This window comes from Mauremys reevesii, linkage group 4, assembly GCF_016161935.1.
Source record: "Mauremys reevesii isolate NIE-2019 linkage group 4, ASM1616193v1, whole genome shotgun sequence".
Taxonomy (NCBI): Eukaryota; Metazoa; Chordata; order Testudines; family Geoemydidae; genus Mauremys; species Mauremys reevesii.
In genome coordinates, this window is record NC_052626.1 from 101,428,515 (window position 1) to 101,451,351 (window position 22,837).

Sequence of the window (22,837 nt, forward strand, 5' to 3'; positions counted from 1 at the left end):
ATGATTTTTTTTTTTAAGCTGCCAGTTCCCCCATGCCCCTCCCACCCCAAATGATGAAAAACCATTACAAATTGCTAAACCACTGTGTATGGAAAGAAATGTAACAAAAATACAAGTTGATAGTGTGGCCTGTTTTGGGGGGTGGGGGAGGAGGAAGGGCGGAGAGAGCATGTGCTGAGCCTAGTGGCCTGCTAAGCAAGGCTGACACTTTCTTAAGGAGGCTTTGGCCCCTCATCTCTTCAGGAGCCCTTAACTGGGGAGGAGGGGTTACTCAGGGAGAAAAGAGATGGCTTTTGAAATCCCTGAAGTGGCTAGAGGAGCTAGTGGCCAGGAGAGAGGACTCCCCCCAGTTCTCTCTCCCCCTGCAGCAGCACCCTGGGACTCTCGTCTTTCATAGCCTAGCTAGGGCTACAGAGAGATGGCCGCTGGGGCTGGGAGAGACTTGCGTCTCTCCTTGACTGCCACACACAGCCCAGCTGGGGCTGGGAAGGATGCCCCAAACTTAGTCCCCACCCCCACCTGACACCACCCACCCCCTATTTCCACCACCACCTCACCTTCTATGTCTTCTCCAGGGTCCAGAAGACACCTAATTAGTGGAGCCATGCCTGTGTGGCTCCACTAATTAGGTGCATGGCCCTACATTTCCTCTTGTGCGGCCACTTAGGCACAAACTTTAGAGAGAACATAGCTGGGGAGAAGCTTGTGATCCTGGTACACTTACCTTTCCCTATTTCATGGGTACCTAGGGGAGAGGGACTAGAGTCCAAATTTAGGCTGCCAGGTAAGAAATTAAAGTCCAGGACTCCCATGGTACATTCTCTGAAGTGCTTCTAGTTCCACATTCAAGATAGGCAGAGCCACAGAGTCTCAATGTGTGGCTGATATGATGATATTTGGAGGAGGGATTTAGGTTTATTAGGAACTGGGAAACCTTTTGAGAAAAGAGGAGGCTATACAGGATGTGTGGGCTCCACTTAAACCAAAATGGAAGCAGATTGATGGCATGCAGAATCAAAAAGCTCAGAGAGGAGTTTTTTAAACTAAGGGCTGGGGGAAAGCTGACGGGTGCTGAGGAGCATGTAGTTTGGATAGAGAGATCCCTTAGGGGAGGGCCTATTTATGGGGATTCTCTATATCTTAATAAAGAGGAGAGGATAGAAGTTTATAAAATACAGGTAGGGGCTTAAGAGAAACAGTCAAATGAAGAGTCCCAGTCATCATATGAAGGCAGACAACTAAATATTGACACATTTTATAAGTGCTTGCATACAAATGCAAGAAGTCTAAATAGTAAGATGGGTGAACTTGAGTAACTTATATTAAATAATATTGATCTAATAGGCATCACAGAAACTTGATGGAATGATGATGATCAACGCGACATGGTAATACCAGGGTACAAAATATAATAGAGTAGTTCATGCTGGTGGGGGAGTGACACTATATGTGAAAGCATTACATTGAATATAGTAAAAATCTTAAACGACTCAAACTATACCATAGAGATTCTATGGGTAGAAATTCCATGCTTGAATAATAAGAGTATAGCAGTACGGCTACACTACCGACCACTTGACCAATATGGTGATTATGAAATGCTGAGGGAGACTAGAGAGATTATAAAAATAGAACTCAATAATGATGAATTTCAAATATTTTCATATCGACTGGGTACATGTCACCTTAGAACGTGATGCAGAGATTAAAAGTTCTAAACCACATAAATGACTGCTTCTTGAAGCAGCTAGTCCTCAAACCACAAGTGGCACACAGGATATCATCGAAGTGGTGAATGTGGCAGGGAGGGAAGGAATACTAAAGAAGCTAATCTCAATAGCATTTAACTTCAAAAAGAGAACTATAAAAAATGAGGACGCTAGTTAAATGGAAATTAAGAGTGAAATGCCTGCAAACCGCATGAAAAGTTTTCAAAAACACCATAATAGAGGCTCAAATTTGAACCTATATTCCAAATAAAAAAGCAGACCAAAAACATGCCACCATGGCTGAACAACAGAGTAAAGAAGGCAGTTAGAGGCAACAGACATTCTTTAAAAATTGGAAGACACATTCTACTGAGGAAAATAGAAAAGAGCATAAACTCTGGCAAATGAAGTGTTAAAGTACAATTCGGCAGGCCAAAAGAGAATATGAGCAGCAACTACCAAAAGACAAACTAACAGCAACAAATTGTTTAAGTACATCAGAAGTAGGAATCTAGCCAATCAATTTGTGGGGCCATTGGATGATTTAATGTGCTAAAGGAGCACTCAGGTAGGCAAGGCTGTTGTGGAAGCAGCTGGCATTGGTCACTGTTAAACGATGGGATACTGGGCTAGATGGACCATTGTTCTCATCCAGTATGGCCATTCTTATGTTAACACTTATCATTAGACGTCAGGGGCCTATCCTACCCACTCCTTTAATACGTACAAATGTACATATCTATGCATGCTGCTAAAACAGTGTTAACATACTGCCTGAGCTGATCCTTCACACAATAGCCTGATGCATTGTAATCGGAGTCCGCTGTCTCTGGGAGATCCTGGGATGTAATTTCTGTGAGGGAGAAGGGGGGCGGCTGGGTAATGGCCCTGTGTCACTTCACAGCCCCCATACTAGTATAATGTTCCTTACAAGTAACTCTTTGTGCTGTGCAATAATGCAAGAATCTCATGAGCACAGTAATCCTATGTGTTCTACAATGTTATGTACTTTCTGGCCTGACTCTCTGCCAGAGCAATGCGAAGCATTCTTAGTGTAGAGGAGAATCCGGCCCTTTGAGTTGTTCTCAACGGATTATTTTGCTACATAATTGAATATTATTACTGTATGCCAAAAGAGTGGTTTGACACTTGATTGTACCATATCAGTCTGACTTTCTGCTGTTTTGATTTATTTATTTTATTTTAGATTTTCTGGCATATGAAGAAGTACAGACTGAGAAGCATGGCTTGTCAAGGTGATAACTACTTAGATTCCCTTCCACTGCCAGTTCAGCGGTAAGAGCTGATGTAATGTGTAGTCAGTGCTTTATTGTGTGATGTTATAATTAACATCTAAAAATATATAATATCTCTTCTATGCTAAATAGAGTTAAATTGTAGGATTGTGGAATATAAGATTGATCGGTAGTTAGAAGGGATAATTATGTATTAGGCATGTAAGTAAGTAGGGTTGAAACGCAATGCCTACAGGGTGAGGCCTGTAAGATTTTTAGCTTAGTCATATTAGGCCACAGGATTAAGAAATGCTTGACGTAAGTAAATACTAAAGAATGACCCTATGCCACAAGATTACAGGGGAAAAGACGTACCAATGGATGATATTGCAAAAAATGAACAGAGTAAATTTTTGTTTACAAGATACCCACTAGTCACATTTTTCTAATAGTGCACCCTGCAGTTAGGGTATATCTGTGCATAAATGCTAGTGAGGTATAGTCCTATGCCATTATAAAAAGAGGGTGCCCAGATTAGGAAAATTGAACTTTGTGGGGAAATTCCTGCAGGAACCATCCTGCTACTGATGACCAATCCATGAGACCCATCAGACCCTAACGCTTAGGGTGACCAGATGCCCTGATTTTATAGGGACAGTCCCAATATTTGGGGCTGTCTTATATAGGTGCCTAATAGCCCCCCCTACCTTCCACCCCAATTTTTTCACCCTTGTGTGGATGTGAGTATAACTATATTTCTAAGTTGTGCATAGGTCTGTATAGAATTTCTATATGTTTGTAACCACTTTAATTGTAACTTTAATGAAACTTGTAAAATGGACTAAACCTTGAATTTGTGAAATGTATGTGTGGTCATTATCCTTGCTTTTTATGTGTTCCTAGAGACGCTAAACCTGAAGCAAGTAGCAAAAGTGTCTTTCACTCTAAGCTTGAAACTGTAGCCACCAGAGCTGAACCCATGGTGATGTAATACCACATTACAAAATTCACTTAAAATAAAAGAAAAGGCTGCAGATGTCATACACATGTGAGCTAAGATAAACACTGAGTACTATATCTGAAGTCCAATTGCTCTGGTTTGGCTCAATGAGTTTCTCTGTGGATCAAAACATCAGAACTTGGACGTTAATTTGGTTTTGTGGCTCCAGGTTTAAAAAAGCATACATACAAAGAGCTGAGTATGTATGTGTAATCTGGGTTGCATTCATGCAAAGCTATTAGTAAATCTCCTATTCCATGTGTGCAGTTTGGTGTTTTGAGCATACAATTTGGTTGCTTATAAAGAGAGCATGAATTAAGTTTTTTTAAATGTCGGACTATATTTGTAGCAGTAATATAGCCGTTTCAATTACTTTATAGTATCACAATCTGATTAGTGGCTCATAGTGATGAAAGTCACCATAATGAATGGTACCCTATTTAGACTGCTGAAAACCCAACTATAGAAGTAGTTGATCATTCCTAACCTCAGTGAAAATGACATTGAATTTGTTCAGATATTTCTTGTATAACCCACACCCACTCAGTGAGTGCTCTGTCCTCCTCTAATGGTAGCTGAGCCAAATGTAGAGGTGGTTTAAGAATCCTGAAACAGTGAAACTCTTTCAGAAATGTCTGGTCTCTTGTGTGGGTTTTTGTTGGTTTTGGGGTTTCTTTAAACGTTGCTGATAAGGTTTGTTCTGGTAAGAAAAAGGAGAGGGAGAGTATGATGGAGGAGGGAGAATGGATTGCAGTCTGTCATAATCATAACAAGACCAAAAGAGTGGCAAGTGTTTCAAAGGATGCTAAAGTAACACAAAAGACATACATAAAATGAAAGGCGAATGTGAAAGAAGGGGGTTGGTATTGGGGAAGGAAAAATACTGGGTGGGTGGGTGGGGGTGGAGGGAGGAGGGCAAACAGCTCATACTACTTACTCATGTGTGTGGGTTGAGTGCACAATAAGGTCCAAGGATGGTGCAAAACAGTCTTCCCAATTTGAAAACCACAATATAATGGCTTTAATGGGTGGGATTTAAACAGAGTTGTGAAACAATTGATGTGGACTTGTAAAAGGATTAATATAGACAGAATAGTGTTAAATGAGGACTGAGTCAGGTTTCAGAATAACACTTAGTTCACTAATAAGAAATAGGCTGTTATAACGAGCCTATAGCCTGGTTTGCATGCCTGTCTCAGGATTCCGGCTTTGTATTCGTGTGTGTGAGAGAGAATTGTGTTAACCAACAGAAAATGTGGCACTGTATTGTGTTATGTGAGGCATTTTAAAATAGAAATATGATTTTTTATAAAGAGTTGAACTCTTTATAACCCAACACCCCACCAGGAGTCTGTAAGACCGCTTTTTAAAATGTATTTTGTTTCCACAATGGTCAATTTAGTACTGATATTCTCTTAAGGATAGAGAATACCACGTCCAATCTTTGTGCATCCTCAACTGCTATTAAAGTCACTAATTACATTGAATGTGCAAGAATTCAGGACAGGCCCTTAAATTGTGTTCCTGTCCTGTTTAAATTGTTTACTCTGTTTTTCACTCCACTATGATTTTGTGGGAAATCACAGTTTGGTTTGGGAAGTCCCTGGTGTATTGAGTCACCTCGGTAGTGGTTTTCTAGCATACTGTTAGACCTATCTTCTCTAATTGACATCTGGTTTGATATATACAATACTTTGTGTATAGTTTATCTCCAAAGAAAACCTAAAAGAGAAAAACAAAACCACTATTATAGAAATCTATTTTCCATCTCTCTAAGTTAAGAACACATAGTGACCAATATGAGTTTTATGAGCGAAAACATTCAGAAGTAAATTTTAATGATCCCTCTTTCAGTTAGCGTTGTTTAAATGGTTTACAGAACTATCATTAGGTTTAATATGAAACACTATTCCTTTTAAGGGAATAGAGAAAAATGTTTCATGCAGATGCCATTTTCAGAGTGATAGTCACGGCCAGTTCAATACAGCTTGTTTTTGCTGTATATTCCTTAAATATGCTTGATAGACTGCTGTAATGTCTCAGCTTAGCTTTTGAAAACTCCTGATTGATGGGAACTATTTTCCATCAATCTTTCTCTCTCAGAAATTTTACTGCATTTGAATTCTCTCCATGTTTCTAGGGAATTCTTCCAAGTAGGGAGGTATTGGAAGATATTGATTTTCCCCCCTGCCCACATGGTAATGAAGTAAAATACAAAAGGCTGATTAAACCTCATGCTGCAGCCACACTTTTTCCATCATATCTGTGGCTTTTTGCAAAGCTCCTTATGGATGGTAAACTGTTACCATGAGCTCAAGAGATTTAAAGAGGACATAATGTCAGACTCACTGGTGGTTGTTAGCATGGCAAATACAGAATACCTAAACATACTTTCATGTTATAAAATGCATAATGAGAAATTGCCTACATTTAAAAACAAACCCAAGAAACCTATTTTGTGCATTGGAACCTCATCTGCTAGGATAGACTCTTTTATGTTTGGCCTCGGCTCTCCTCACAGAGGCTAATCTGCTTGTATTCAATTTAAGCAATTTAATTTCATAGGGTGTAATCTTCCCCTGGTTGGAGATCCTCACTCCTACTTTATGCTAAAATGGTCTATCGGGGCCCTAAAAGCCCTGTATCTGACTGGGGGAAGATTCTCCAGGTGTAGGAATCATGGAAGACAGCCATAAGGCTGCTTCCGGAGGACCCAATCCCAAAACCTGGTAGGAGGTGTCTTGGTAGTGTGGCTGTGGCCCACAGCACCATGTAGATTCTGGGCAGTACTGTGGCCCATAGGGTCGGCCCAGGGAAGGCTTAGACTGGGGCTGCCTAAATTACTTTAGGGGCCTCTCCAGACCTTTGAACAGCCAGGATCTGGAGGATACAAAGTGATTGAAGCTATGTTGGCCTTTGTCCTCCTCCTTGGAGTGTGAGTTCTGTTCTGCCCATTTTAGCTCCCCTGAAATTCAAAGTGGGTTGAAGGCACTTTGCCTTCCTGACTGCAGAAACTTAAGCAGTTCAGGAATGTTTAATACAAGGTTTGAATATGCTTTTAGTTCTAAAAATGAAATGTGACCCTAGAGATGAATTAGTCATGTTTGTACTTTGCTTTGGAATTATAAAGGGCAATATATTGTATTATATAAATAAAGAAGTTTTATTCAAAGGTCAGGAGTTAGTGTGTGAGTACTCTGGCCAGAAAAAAAAACTATCCAACACCCATGGGAGCAGGTGGCATATCTTCATTTTGCAATTGGTTTAAATCTTGGCTCTGAACACCATGTTATAATACCGTTTTCAGTCCATAGTGTCTTGCACCTGAAGCTCTCAAAGCACCTTACTAATATGAACAAATGTAAACTTCAACCCTGTGACTTAGATGAATATTGTATCCCTGCTTTACAGAGGAGAAAACCAAGGTTCAGTGGACAATCATTTTATATTTGGGTACCTAAGGTTAGTTAGTTAACTCTAATGACTTCTGAAAATCACGCTGCCTTTTCCTAGATGTAGTCCCACAAATGCAAAAAGTTTACTGTTAAGTGATTTGCCCAGAGTCACAAAGGAAGTCCATGGCAGAACCAGGAATAGATTGCAAGTTTCCTGATTCCCAGTCCTCTCTTTAACCAAAAGGCAATCCTTCCTCTCTTTGTTGGATGTTCTTCCTTTCTTTGTTAGACTAATGAACAGAGCCCTAAGAAGGAACAATACAAATAAGGTCACTCCATGCATATTTATAGCCTTGTGCTGCTCTCGAAAATGTACTCTGTACCAGCAGTATTCTGATAATTTATCTAAGGAAGCTGCTTAAGCATGATTGGTCTTATGACAGAATAGTTAGTTTGGCTCTCAGCTCTTTTTAAAATCTAGAGTTAATGCTTTAACTTATTCCAGTTATCTTAACTTATTTACCTGGGTTTTTTTCATGGTTGCATTAGAGTTTATCTATTGGTGTTCCCTTGTATGTTTATACAGTAGGTGAATGTAGCTATATAAACTTAATTTATAAAGAATCTGTATTAATTACTAGTGAAAGGAGCTATGTAAACTCTTAGTGATGATAATAGATCCATGGCTGTATGTCACATAATGCCAATCACCAAAAACTGTGAGCTTGCTGGAAAAAACAGGAGGAACATGCCATTAAACGTTAAGACCTTCATTATCATGGATTGTGCTGAATTAATGGAAAACTTGGCCCCAGGAGTTTTCAGCCACCTCAACTCGGTGTCTAAAATTGTACCCATAATTTTGCATGTGAAAACAAATGCTGGATCATTTCTCGTATGGGCCATGTCTCGCGACACACCTTCAGTCATGTGACTTCCAAGATGCATCATGCAGCTTGGTCAGAGGGGAGCCTACACTGAACTATGGGCCAGATGACCCAGCTCATAGGCAAGAATGGGGACCAAAACTACAATTCTCATGAGACAATGTGGCACAATTGGGAAATGCAGTTTAATGCTGAACTGACTTTTTAAACAAAACTTTTCAGGTCAAGTCAAATGTAGGGATAGACCTTATTACTAATGCCAAAATGGTTAATAAAATTATAAATTATTGTAATGTTAGGTAAAAACAAGATTGCATTTGCACTTACTGAATTTTAAAAGATACTTACGATTACTTTCATGCAGATGATGTTTGGAAAATGTTAGCTCACATTAGCATGTCTTTGGTTCCTTACTTCATTAAATGAAACGTTTTAGCTAATTAAATAAATTTCTAGAGAAATCTCTGCTTTCTGTTAACAGGTATCAGATGTTAACAGGTGCAATGACAGGTATCAGAAATGTTTGAGGATAACACCTCCTTAGCCATAAATCCATATTTTTACCTCCAGTGTATTTACATTGATTCTGAGATATAGCCTTTATATAATTCTATTTTGCTTAATCATTCTATATTTCTTTTATACAGTGTTTGCAAGATGTAAATAAGTGTTTTTCTTGTACAAAATGGGAATAATGGTAAAAATCTGAGATACAATGGAGACGGGGGCAGTATAAGAACCTATATAGAATAGAATTTGCTAATTCTGTTTGAGTCAGAGGCCTTAAGAATTATATAGTTCAAATTCAGTTTAATGAACTTGGTGCAGCCTGTGCACACTTGAACAAAGTCTTTTTTCTCTCTCTCCTGAGATCATTGGATTTGAGAAATGAGAAACCTAATGAGCCTTCCAACAATGTGTGCTTGACTCTGCATTCCTTAGCAAACATAACACATGGTGTAGGGAAATGGAATGGTTCTGTCTTTTGCCCTTGCCATCTTGGTATATAAGCATCTCACATAAAAGTGGATTTATGTAGTATTCCCTCTAATTTTTCCCTCCCATGTGTGGAATGAATTTTGTGATGTGCATCGATATGGAGGTGATGTGGAGGTGATTGGTGGAATTCATGTGGCAGGGTGGGTCCGAGAGGTTCAGAGTGTGGGATGCAGGGGAGGGAGTGAGGGATCTGCCTGGGGGTGTGGGCTCTGGCTGGGAGGGAGGCGGGGATGAGGGGATCAGGGCTGGGGCAGAGGGTTGGGGTATGTGTGGGCTCTGGCTGGGGGTGCAGGGTCTGGGGTGGGGATGAGGGATTTGGGGTGCAGTGGGGCTCCCTGGGCCTACAGTGGGGAACCCCTCCACCAGCTCTCTCTCCCCCGGCCGCGGCAAGTCCAGGCTGGGCAGGGTCAGGGCCGAGGAAGGGGCACCACAGCAGGTCTGGGGCTTGGGGAGAGGCATCTCTCTTCACAGCCCTGAGCACCTGTGAGGCGCTTAATAGGCAGCTGCATGGCTGCATGGCTATGCAGCTTAGAGGGAATTTAGGAACACCCTTGTAAAGTAGGGTAGTACTATGTTCCCTGTTTACTGATGGAGACCTGAGACAGAATTAGATGATGTGACTTGCCCAAGGTCACCCAGAAAATCTGTGGTATATTAGGATTTGAACTAAGGTGCCCTGCCTACTAGTCCAGTGCCGTCATTACAAGACCATTCTTCCTCATAGCTATTACTTATGCTGTTTTCGTGTTCTGTGCATAAATGTAGGCCTTCACTTTCTAACACCATATTTCCAGCCTTCGAAGCATTAAACTTGCTTTTAAAAGAAATTGTTAATGAAATTAGAAATACTTCAGGTGTTTGCCAGCTGCTACAGCCTCTACTGAAGACTAGTGATTCTGCATGTGCCATGCATTGGAGCATTTTCTGCTTGTTAGGAGACTAATATGGTATAGATGAGAGGGGAATTTGACATCCTGAGTTTCTACACCTGCTGCCCGGGTGGAAATAATTTGCAGTGTTAGTCATTGTAACAGTTGTTTGTCTGCTGTGCAGTCACTCTCCAGGCCAGCACTTGATTCATTCTCTCTTTTTTTTTTTTTTTTTTTTTTGTTAAAGTATAGTGAGGTTTTTAAAGTTGGTTTAGACCCTGATAATGTCTCTTCCTTAAAACGGGAGGCAACACTTTGTTCCGAAAGCATTACTGAAAAGTTTGAATGAATCACCCTATTCAAACACCTACCAGTGTTGTTTTTAAGTGGTTGCATATTCCCAGCAGACAGATTTTCTTCAGACATGTATTTATTCCAACCACTCATCTTTGCTCACAGCATTATATTGGACAGGGGTCAGCTGAGGTACTGAGTCAAAAACCTTGTTTAATCCAAGTGTGCACTTTGTCACATACTGATATCTCAGGCCAGTCCATGTTTTTAAACCAGAATTTTCTGGTATTTTAATATGACTATATATATAAACAACTGAAAATACTAATTTTAAAGGTCACCTGAAAACAAAAATTTGCCCTATTTTGTAGGCCTGAGAGGGTTTTTTTATAAGTCTTTCTCTGCTTGTTCTTAACATTAAAAATTCAGGTCTTGGCTATCCTGGAAGATGCTTCCTGGATCATAGAGGAGATGGTTGGATTATGAAATCAAAAGTGCCAGGGAAGTGATTTAATTGAAGGGGAAGCAAATTTTATAGACTGTTTAAAATTATTTGAAACAGATCTTCAACTGGTGTAAATCAGCATAGCTCTATTTAGTGCAGATACATTAGTTTACCACCAATGAGGATCTAGCCCTTTAGGTTTTTGTTTACACCTCTTTAACTACAACTGTTGAGAGATAATTTTCTTTGTTAATTTCAATACAGCCCTCAAATGAGAGCTGAGAACTTCAGATACACATTAGAGTCATCCAAGAACTATTGATGGTCAAATTTAAAAAAGGCCGGAGTATTCATGTTAGCTCAGACAAATTTCCAAAATATCAGGTCCTTAACTGTGGGTTAGAAACTGCATGGGAAGCATCAGAAAAATAAGCTCTCACAGGATTTCTGGTTCTTATTCATTTCATCCACATCGAAAATAGTGATTTTTTTTATGTTGTTTTGATCCTGCCTCTGCAGTATCTATTTAGGGTTGGGACACATGAAATGGCAATAAAAACAAACACCGCCTTTTAAAAGTGAACTAAGTCTTGTTGGAAGTTTTGCAGAATTTTGGGCAACAGGTTTTTTTCGTATCTTATTTCTTCCAGACATTCCTAGTTCATTCAGCTAACTACTTTCTTAGGGACCAGTCCCACAACTTTCAATCAATGAGTAATCCACACTGACATAAATTGTCCTGTTAATTTTTGGGGGACTATTCACAAAAATAGGGGTTTGCAGGATCAGGCTCATGGTGTGTATTTCATTCAGATATTCCTCATCTTTGTCCCTTCCCCTTCTTTTTCCTCACCACCAACTCCCTTTAGAGGTTGTAATTCTCCCATTTACTCCATCTCTGTATGTCATTTGCACTGAGATACTATTGCTCTGTTCCTTGTGCCCCTTCCCTTTATCTTTATCCTATCCCTGAAGCCCTGTCCTTCTCTCCAGCCCCCAACTCCCAAGAATGTCCCAATGATTCAGAAAATATGCAAGCAAATGAACAGTTTGATATGTTCTGAATTCTATCAATATTCAGCAAAGCACTTATGTACATTTTATATACAAATACATGCTTAAGTGCTTTGAATCAGGGCCCATATGTACATACAAGTGCTTATAAACCTATTTCAGCCACCTACTATAAGCGCTTAATTCTTTTTGAAAGTTCTATAGCACCCATTATTGTAATAAAGTGTTTTCAGTACCTAACATTTTCACCCATGTCTGAAACTTAGGCTCCCTATCTCAAAAGTACCTGTGTGTATTTGCTATCTGCATTTTACAGGCTAGTTATCATGTGTAGTTGTTGTCTAGCTAATGAGAGAGCAGAATCCCTGACCATCAATACAGCCTTCCCTTGGATAAAATCAGGGATGAGTATTTAATGATTTTTTAAAAATCATTTTGTATGAATATGTAAAAAAAATATGAGACATACACAGTGTATAAAGTAAAATAGATTAGAGTTGAAAGCAGCCTAATATTTAGTATTTTTAATATTGTATTTTATTTTAAAATGCTGCATAATCCCCATTCTTTTTTGATGTAGTAAGATTTTTGTTATACAGCTCTGTTCTGTTGGTTGTTCTGTTGTGGTTGTGGTTTTAAATACTGTTCAGGAATAAAATGTTTACTTGAGAATTGAAAATGTTCTTGCAAAAGCCTATTTTGTAATAAATCCTAGAAATAGTATTTCATAGGAAAAAGAGGATACTATATTAGTTACATGACAGCTATGTTTTGGTGACAGGAATTCTGTTCAATTATAGAATGGCTTGAGTGACTAATGAAACAAGGATAAAAGGTCATTGAATGAGGTATCATTTCATGTTGATTTATCTTATAACAATTCCAACTAAGAATTTTATAGCCACAGAAAGGGAGCTTGATTTATAGTGAATAAAATTTTTCCCATTCCAAGGATTTAAAACTCACCTGCAACAAAAATATGAAATCCAGATCATGCTCTTTTTTTTCTTTTGCTTTTTTTAAAGTTTTACATAATTACCCATATATGCACCCTTTTGGAATTGCAGTGTGTAGTATAGCATGTTTTGTGAAGCCAGAGGAAAAGTTAAACAAAGTAGAGACCATGTCAAGAGATCCTCCATTGGCTGACAGGAAGCTGGAAAAAGAGACCATTTTCATCCATGGGTCAAATGTCCCAATCAGTAACTGTATTCAGCATTTTAAAGTTTAGGTCAGCATCTTGGCCTATGGGCAGTAAATAATTACCTTTCACTGGTACTGACTGCAGTTTTGGTTGTATCAAGTTGCCAGACAGTAGGATTTTTCCTAATCTTGTCTTTTATACTTATACCCCTATAACTTTAAATCAAGTTGCGTAACATAAGTTGTTATGGAAGCTCTAAGAAGTAATATGAGATAAAGCTTAAATGATGTCGTACAATAGAAATCACAAGAATGCCTGGCTTTTAATTTGAAGGTTGAAATCATCAATGGTTAAAACTGAAGCTTAAGCAACTTTGTCTTTTCACTCATTAATTAATTCCATTCTTGTGGAAAGGTTCTCTTTTGTGTTAATTCAATTCCTCTCATCAGGTTTACATTCATCAATTTTTTTGGTTATTTGAGGTAAATTGATCTTAAAGGGGAAAAAAAAAAGTTAAACCAAACACTAACTTTCATTTCAGATAACAGAGATCAATTTTACCCTGAAATCCTGTGGTCAGTGACAATAGCACATTTCATAGACATGTTGCAGCAATCAATTTAACATTGGTATGAGCCATATCATGTTATTTTGTTGTCTTCAAAACATACCTTCAGAAATGTGGAAATCTATATATTTCTTTTTTTCTTTTTTGTCCTACAAACAATGAGGCAATAGTAGCCTTGATTTGCTTGATAAACTCGATTCTAGCATGAACCTAGTATCCTTTTGAGAGTTATCCCTGAAATTTGTGGCTCTCAAACTGTGGTCCTCATGGTTTAATAATTGATTCAGTATTTTAACTGGCAGGTCTCTATTCAATGTAAGTTCATTTTGTTTTTTTCATATAGGTGTTTGTCGTGACACTTTTTTTTATCCCTTCTGTAAACACCCTGGGTGGTATTACAGATCTTTTGCACTGAAGTAGCAACACAGTCTTGTCTAAATAAGCTTTTATGACAGGGGTCTCCTTGAGTCTCTCTTCTGGCCATCCTCATCCTCTGGCTTTGGCTCAAACTGTAACTTTTAGAGCACACAACTTCAAATTTTCCTCAGTAGCTTCATGAGCTTTCTGAAGTATCCATACATTATCTGTGGTGTTTTGCAGTTGTTTTCACCCTCATTTCCCTCATATTTGCTTTTCAGTAGCATCTTTCAGGAAGGCTCTTGAACAGGTATCTAGACATCAGCCACTCACACTGGTTTTCCTTGTCTGTGTGCTATTTTCAGAGCACAGTTTTGCAACCAGATCATTAACCTCTCTGTATGGGGTTATGCCATGTGTGGGATTTCTCATTATTGTTTGTGTCTAATATTGTAGATGACGCACTACCTGACACAGATGCTTTTCATTTTTTTTCAGTCTTTCAAATGCTTCTGTTGTAGTTAGAGCACTATAGATTTCATATCACAGCTATTCTGTGAGGCCTTTGGTAACACAAAGGCATATGGAAATAGTTTTGGGATACATTTAGTTAGTCACAGATTTTTTTTCCCAATTTTTTTATGAAGTTGTATTTGTCCTCTTAAATTCTTTGCTTTTAACTCAAATCTGGTTTGTCTTCCCTGCGTAATTATTATTGTAAGTATTTAAACTTTTCTTACATCTGTGTAGCATCAGGAGTTAAATGTTTCTTTACCTCTTGTTTGTTCCCAGTGCCACTGTATCCTTAATATATGTAAGGAGATCTCTCACATTGAATATGAAGGCATAGAATGAAGAAACCCTGTTGGATATCACAGAATTAAATTTAGAGACAATTGTGTGTGCTTGATTTTGGTATATTGGTACCGTGTGATTTCTCTGTCCTATACAGCTTCACTGCTTCAAACTCCTATTAAATTCTGAATCCTGTAATAAACACAGTGATATTCAGTCTCAAAAGCACCACAGCCATACGTGGCTCTTTCGGGCCATGAATGTGGCTCTTCTATAGTGTAGTGAGCACTGATTGCGGGAATGCTCCATTGGTCTTAATGTGTTAAGTGTAGTGAGAGGATGTGCTGCTTCTTCAAGGAGCGATAAAGGGCTGGAGGTAGAGAAGGGGTAGAGTAGCAAGAAGGCACAGACTATCTTCATTGTGAAGCTTGAGGCTGTCTTGTGATAATTTTTGTTGTGATCTGTTATCAATATCTGATGATGCAAAATCAGATTGTTGCACTTTGAATGTTTGTGTGCCTATAGAACTTTAGTCAGTGATCAACTTTTCCAGGCTTAACACGCAGTTCAACAACAATGGTTTTAAAAACATCCAGGTTCTAGTGAACAGCGCAGGACTCTTGACACCCAGACCTAGATACTACTCCTTTCTCTCCCACTGTATCTAACCTTGGGCAAATCACTTAACCGCTCTGTTTGTTTTTCCCATATGTAATACAGGGATAATAGTTGCCTATTTCACACGGTTGTTGTGAGATTTGCTTACTGTCTGTGGTGTGCTCTGAGATGCAAGTGCAATAGAAATGAATACTATTCTACTGGCAAGAAACTGTGTGCTATAGTTCCTTCTATCTTCCTTTAAATATAAAGAATCATATTTCATTTGTTGCCTTTATCAAGCTTAGCTACACTGTTCTTATCACATGCTTAATATAATTGAAATAATGCTTGACTGTCTGTCTGGAATGATCACAGAGCACCATGATTTCTCTCCTGATCAAGTCACTTGGAGTGTTGCCATTGATTTCAATGGCTCCAGGATTTAGGGTGACCAGATAGCAAGTGTGAAAAATCAGGACGGGGAAGGAGGGTAAATAGGGGTGTGTGTGTGTGTGTGTTATATATATAATATATATATATATATATATATATATATATATATATATATAATATATATATATATATATATATATATATATATAAAACAAAGCCCCGGATATCAGGATCATCCCTATAAAATCGGGACATCTGGTCACCCTACTGGGATTTCACTCTGGTTTTTAGGACCATGCCTTGTTTGAGCAGTTGACACTGGCCTGGAGATGGCTGCACAATAGCTCTCCACCTTGTAATTTTTAAGACACATTATTCCACTCTGATTCTTAAGATCTCTTTGGAGATATTTTTAATATGATTTGTCCTACTTGTCATCTCACCTATTTATTTATTACAAATACTTGTACTGTATTGTGTTAAATAGAATATTTGTAGCCTTTAATTCACATTTTTCCCTTTAGGGAATGGCTTCCTGACATAATTGCCTGATCTCTCTTAATTTGGCTCATTTGCTGGCTGGGGATGGTGAGGAGGATCTTTATAATCAGTTGTTGAGTTACCTGTAATGAGCAAGTTTAAGAAAGAGATGAGAGAACAATGCCACAACCTTGTAAATGGGTTTCTTGCTTTTTCTCTTTTTCACAAACAGGCTAGTAGCCTTAAGAAATGTGTTGGTTTGACCCCATTTCTAGTCTCATTAAATTCCCTGGTGTCTGTTAGCTATTGGCTTTCCCAGCTCATATTACCCCTTAGGGAATTGGAGTGATGGACTAGATAACACACAGGAGTTTAATATTAACAGAAATGTGCTAGCTACCAGTATCATTTCATTGTATTTGTTACTTGCAATATTTAGGGTATGCTGTGATGAAGAATATGTATGTAGACTTGAATAAGACTCTCTGTGTGTGTGTGTGTGTGTGTGTGTGTGTGTGTATGATTATAGAAGCCTGGTTTTAAACAAATGTTTGTGCTGTTGTATTGATGTTCACTGTGCTTTCTCCATTAACTAGAATGGGAGTCAGATCAGGAGCAAAACGAATGCTTGCTAGATAGGAACAAAACATGTGAACAAAATCTAACACATGGAAAAGCTTCGGTGGAAGAGGGATGGAAAACATCACTGAAAAGCAACGTGGGATTCAGTGGCTAGTTAAATTGTTGTAAGGCAAAAAAATTCTCAACTTCATTGTCAATGAGAACCTCAGCTGGGCACATGTAGGGCACAAATGTTTGATTCTTCATTTGTTGTATCCTGTTTAAAAATAACGCTCCACTTCACTTTGAAACACATGATTTAAGAAGTAAATGATATTGAAAAATGCAAAAAAATTACTTTGATACTCACTGGTGGGTTGGGAAAGACAAATGCATCCGGTGTATCCAGGTAGTCAAATAAAAGAAATAATCAGAAGGCAAGATGCACTTCCCCCACAACTGTGAAGGGTAACTTTTATTTGTAAATAGCTTTTATACAGTTAGAAACAAAGCTCTGAACACTTGGATTGAATACTAAACTTTAAAGTTTCAGTGTCTTGGGACAGCTCGCCAGTTGTATCAGAGTTCTCCTTGGTGCTGCTGGTGGGAGGGCAGAGGTGGTTTTAAGCCACTGTTAGGGTCTCCAATCCCTGGGCCTGCCAGTGAGGGGGCCCTGCAGGGGAGTCACTGGAGTACTGTGTGCCCTGGCTATGTCCTGATAGGCCTCTTAGTGCCAGGTCTATACCAGCTTGATATTCCCTCATACCGGGGGGAAACTCAGCTGTTCTCTTAGGAAACCGAGTAAGGATGTTGCCCTCTCTAGGGTATTTGTTAGCCGTGTGACCAGAGCAGGTTCTGGGAGTCAGGAAATTACTTTCTTTTGAAAGTATGGCACTTTTGTGACTTCATAGTTGGAAAATAAGTTCATACATGTAACAAGCCTCTTCTTTGCTGAGTGCAAAATTATTTCAACTTCTAAACACAGGAAATGCCTTCTAGTGTATCAGCTCAACCCCTTGCAAATGTACATTCCCCTTAGTACATTTTGTTCAGTCTGGTTTTAAATATCCTAACAGAGCTTCCATCACTTCCCTTTGGAGACTATTCCACATGTTAATTGATTTTACTGTCCAGAACTTCTTCCTGATATTCAGCCTATCTTTTCCCTTCATTTCACTACTCTGAACTGTCTCTGATTAAATCTTCACTCTCCTTAATGGCTATGCCCTTCAAATATTTATAGACTTATCTTGACCTGGGTTGATCTTGAGAGAGAGAGAGATATTTTGATGCATAGTGTTTTAGCTTATTGTGTCCTGGGTCAAACTCTGATGGGGGTGTGGGGAGGGGACTGACCCAAAAAAACCCATGAAGAAAAATAAATAATTGTTCTCAGTGTTTCCTAATTTCAGTGATTCCAGCTATGAGGATCTCCTGAAGCACTGGGCCTGACCTCTGGTCCAGATGCCTGAGTGAGGTGCTTCAGAGAACTTGTGGACCTTTAATACCTAGAGTTGAATAAATGATGGAAAGCAAAACATGAATAATTTTTTCAGTGAATTTTGTGATTTTTTTAAACTGAAATATTCACAAACTTATTTTCATTGTTTGCTCAGCTCTAAAACCAACATTTTTCAAATTTGAGTGCATAAAATCTGATGCCTCAATCTTTTTATTATTGAGGCATTTAAATAAGTGATCTGATATTGAGAGGTGCTGAGCATTCATAGCTCCCAATATAGTCAATAAAAGTTGTGGTTGTTTCAACACCTTTGGTGATCACAATATTTTTGTTTAGGTGCCCAACTTAGGCACCAATTTTGAAAATTTTGGCTGAAGTGCTTAGATCTGTAGTTATAAAGAATATGCAACTTCCAGTCTCTGGTCATGATCAACAATTTTATTATCAGGGCATGGGGCATTTCCCTCTGAACTAAGGATGCTGACATGGGAATCAAAGTGCTTCCTTAGACTTGTTTTGTTTGTGTTTTTTTTAGTTTTAGGGATTTATTTTAAAAAAAAGCAGCAGGTGCTAATTTCTCCACTCATCAGAACTCTGCCAGTGACACTGAAAACTTGAGCACTGGGTATGTGTGTTATGCTCTGACAGTGAACCAGGCAATGATTAAACCGGAATGTACTCAGGGCTTTGGAGGGGAAAGGGTCTAACATCATGTCACTCTCATCTAAGACGCTAGAAATGAACTGGAAACAAATCTTTTCAATCTGTCACTGTCAAGATAAGTGCACGAATCAATCCCCAACCAGTTCCCTCTCCACTGAGAGTCAGTCAGACTGTGCAGCCTTCTGGGGTTTATTATCAGATAGGAGGCTGGTCTCATTAATTTTTCATAAGATATGTTTTGTGGTTTATCTTCTCACATGTGAAAAGAGTCTGCCTGAGTTCTTTCAAGTGGACTGCTACATGACCCTACTATAACCTATGGTGGCAATGTGAAAGTCACATTGTTTTTTTATTGTTTTGGTCAAAGCATGTATTCATCTTAACATTGTATTAGTAGCATTTATCTTAAGCTGTGGTCTCAATTTCCAAACACAAGCACTTAAGCAGGATCTTCAGCTATGGCATTTGAGCATTTAAATTGACATTTAGGTATGTAAATGGGCTTTTACCGATTTTGGGATTCTAGGATAAGTGTGTATTTGGGCTTCCATTTAAAATGGAAGCCCAAGTTGGAGAAGCTGGGCCTAATTCATCACAGCACTTTGCCCCATCACACTAACTGCAAAGCACCACACGTGTAAGGAACCTGGAGAATATCCCCATTGCTCGGTGCCTTTATGCCAGCGAAGTGCCATCTCTGTGGGCATTCCGAGGTAGGCGTGGCTGGAGGCAGCATGTCTGGGGATTTGACGTCCCTGAAATGTCCCATAGGGGCTGCAGCTATAGTGGGTGCATGTTAAGGCAGCTGTTTGGGCTACTTTAGCTTATTTTGAGCTCTGAGCTGGCCCCCAGCAGCTCCTCAGTAGAGAAGGCACAAATTCCCTCCCCTCTGTCCGTGTGCTGGTGATAGTGCAGGGATAAATCTGGCCCCACGTCTTCATGAGGTCAGATGCTGGAGTCATAAAACTTACTATCCCATGTAATGCTAGACAAGAGTTATAATTATAACCATCCCTCTCACAGTCTTCATTATTTTTGTGAGCTTCTGCAGTGTGTGTAAGATGATATTGCTTTCAATCTACAAGTGAATGCCCACAGATTTCTGTGTATAGACCCAGAGCAGTATTTGAGGCCTTTAGGTAGTTGTTTTGACAATTTATTTTAAATTAACGAAAGTAAGAAATATCACTTCAATATTTTTCTCCTCTTTCTATTTTGATGTAACACAGTTGTATTTAAAGACAAGACTCCAATACATTGTACAATACTTCTGTATAGGTTCATTCATACTGTAATAGCACAGGTTAATTGCAATCAGTGCAAGCAGCAAAATCTGTGTGGGGACTTACAAAAATGTAAATCATGTGTTTCCAGAACAGCTGCCCTGAGCTTTGACAAATGAGTGTATAAAAAATAGAAGATTCCCATGCCCTCCAGCAACCTCTACCAAACTCTTCCTCCAGCCCTATTATCCACCTTTATCTCTTGTGTTTTCATTCTTACTTTGAGGGATTCATTCTTTTCCATATTCTCCTTTCTTTTCTTTTGGGTTTTTGATCCCAACCCTCTGCCAGGGAAAGTTTCTGTCTCTCTCTCCTTTTGCAGCTTCTTACAAGTGATAGTTTTGCTACAGACTTAGACTGATGGATTCAATTGCTGAGAAATGGTTTATAAGAACAAGCTGAACAGCGTAACAAAAACATCATATATGGATATGGGTTGTGTATATATTTCTCTCACTCACACACTCTCACACACACACACAGTTAATTTTCCCTTGAGATAACCTTACCTAGTAATCTCAGCATTTGCAATGTGTTCTATAATTAGTAAGTCTGGCAAAAAACTTCAAATGAAATATTTCCCCCTCTCGAAAATGGGGTGTTGTTGAGATTTTTCTACTCAAATTGTTTTATAGCAGAATTTTCTATTGGGGGTGGGTGGGAAATACAAACAATGTTTTTTTGTTTGTTTGTTTTGGGTCAACATTAAACTGTGTCCACCTGAGCTGTAGTTCTGGGTCTCATGCCCCCATTCTCCACAATGGTCATTGTTCCCCAGCTTGACTACATCTCCCATGATTCAATCTGGTCTTTCTCTGTGGCTGAGCTGAGCAATCATGTAACTCCTAGTATGTGATGTGGTGACACTGGCATTTTTGACCAATTCTACTCCTGACACTCTCAAACATATGGTCTCTCAGGCACACTCAGTGTCTGCCACTTCCTGCCCCTCTTTTTTTTAATCTATAGTTCTGAGTGTAAGGGGCAGTTCCACAAAGAGCTTTGAGACTTATTGCCAGTTGTTGTGGGAATAATGTCTAGTGTTTAACTTATTTGTTTCCACACACAGCTACCAATCACACTTGGATTAGAGCACAACAGCATTGTACTCCCAGAATTGTCTTTATAATTTATTTACATGCAGGAGAAATCTAAACCAGTTAGGTTTTAGATCTCCTAAAGCTTTAGCAATGAAATCAGTCTATTATTATTAGAGGTCTCTGTATCTCCTGGGAGCTTGTTAGGACAAGCTTTCAGACTTCAAGCAGATAAATATGTCATGGTTTAGCTAATTGACTGTGGTTACACAAAAGAAGAAATGTTAGGTTTAGGACATCAAGTGAAGCCTTTTCTGTCAGAATGTCAAAGATGGTGTATCCTCTAATAATATGAGCAATGTAAACTGACAACATCTGCAATGCTCCTTGTTCTTTATACCACTCTCTAAGTATGAAGACAGGGCAGACAAGTATAGCGTCTATGCAGCAAGACAATATTTCCAGAACTGAACAATGTACGACTAAGACTAGCTCCTTACTTGGACAAGCATGAATAAAATGAAAAGAAATAGTTATGTGAGAATTATTTCCAGGAAAAAAATTGCAAAAACATGATGGGAACCTTAGTGCGCCCCCCCCCCAAAAAAAGCTGTACTTCATACTCTTATGGGCAAGGGTTCTGAACTATTTGGTATCTCATTGGCCTAGTGTTCTCTTCAGTTACTTTCTGTGACAGGATGCTTGATTCTTCTTTTGCATCTAGAAATAGCTCAGTAAGCTCAGGGTATAAGAGTCATGCCTTCTTGTTTTGGGAACACTGCTTTAGTATTCATTTAATACAATATATATTGTCTGTGTAAAATATATTTATAATCATTCTAAAAAAATTAGAAACACCAGAACGTAATACAAAGTGTGTGTATGAGTGTATTGCGATAGGAGGGGACAAAACTGGCTTCCTCTGAATAGAGGAACAGTGCACCTCCCTAACCCTCTCTTCAGCAGCAGTAGGACTGGTAACATTGCTGCTTAATGATGCATGCTACTTTACCTTATTTTGGGATATAACCTGAATAATGCAGTCTGAGGCATATCAAACCTTTTTAAAATCTTTGGGCATGGCTATACTTGCAGATGTAGAGTGCTGTGAGTTAAACCCACCTTCATAGAGCGCAGTAGGGAAAGCGCTGCAGTCTGTCCACACTGACAGCTTCAAGCGCACTAGCGTGGCCACATTTGCGGCACTTGCAGCGGCATTGGGAGCGGTGCACTATGAGCAGCTATCCCAGCATGCAAGTGACTGAAATGTTTTTTTCAAATGGGGGGTGGGTGGGATGGAGTGTGACAGGGAGGGTGTTGTGTGTATGTGGGGGGACTGGGTTTTTGGGGTGCTGAGAGTGTGTCAGCATGCTGTCTTGTAAGTTCAGACCCCTCTCTCTCACTCGAAGCAAACAGTAAATGTTTGCTTTCTCTCGGAGCTGATCAGCAGCCAGCTTCTCCGAAATGGAGCTTTTGAAAGGGCATTTCTGCAGCCGATTTCACAACAATGACAAGAATGGCCACTTGACTTAAGGAGATTATAGGATGTTTCTGGAGGCTGATCACAGCGCAGTAACACAACACCTCATTCACACTGGTGCCACAGCGCTCCAGTCGGGGCGCAGCAAACATTATTCCACTTGCCGA

General features: G+C 39.2%; 1 protein-coding gene across 2 annotated transcripts in view; it reads left to right on the forward strand.

The window, feature by feature from the left end:
* INSC (INSC spindle orientation adaptor protein) overlaps positions 1–22,837 on the forward strand; it is a 170,366-nt gene that overhangs the window by 44,026 nt on the left and 103,503 nt on the right. For both annotated transcript variants that reach the window (XM_039533206.1, XM_039533207.1), the window contains exon 2: positions 2,917–3,005. In XM_039533206.1, coding sequence (XP_039389140.1) covers positions 2,929–3,005 — 77 coding nt within the window. In that variant the 5' untranslated portion in view covers positions 2,917–2,928. The remainder of the gene's footprint in view (positions 1–2,916; positions 3,006–22,837) is intronic.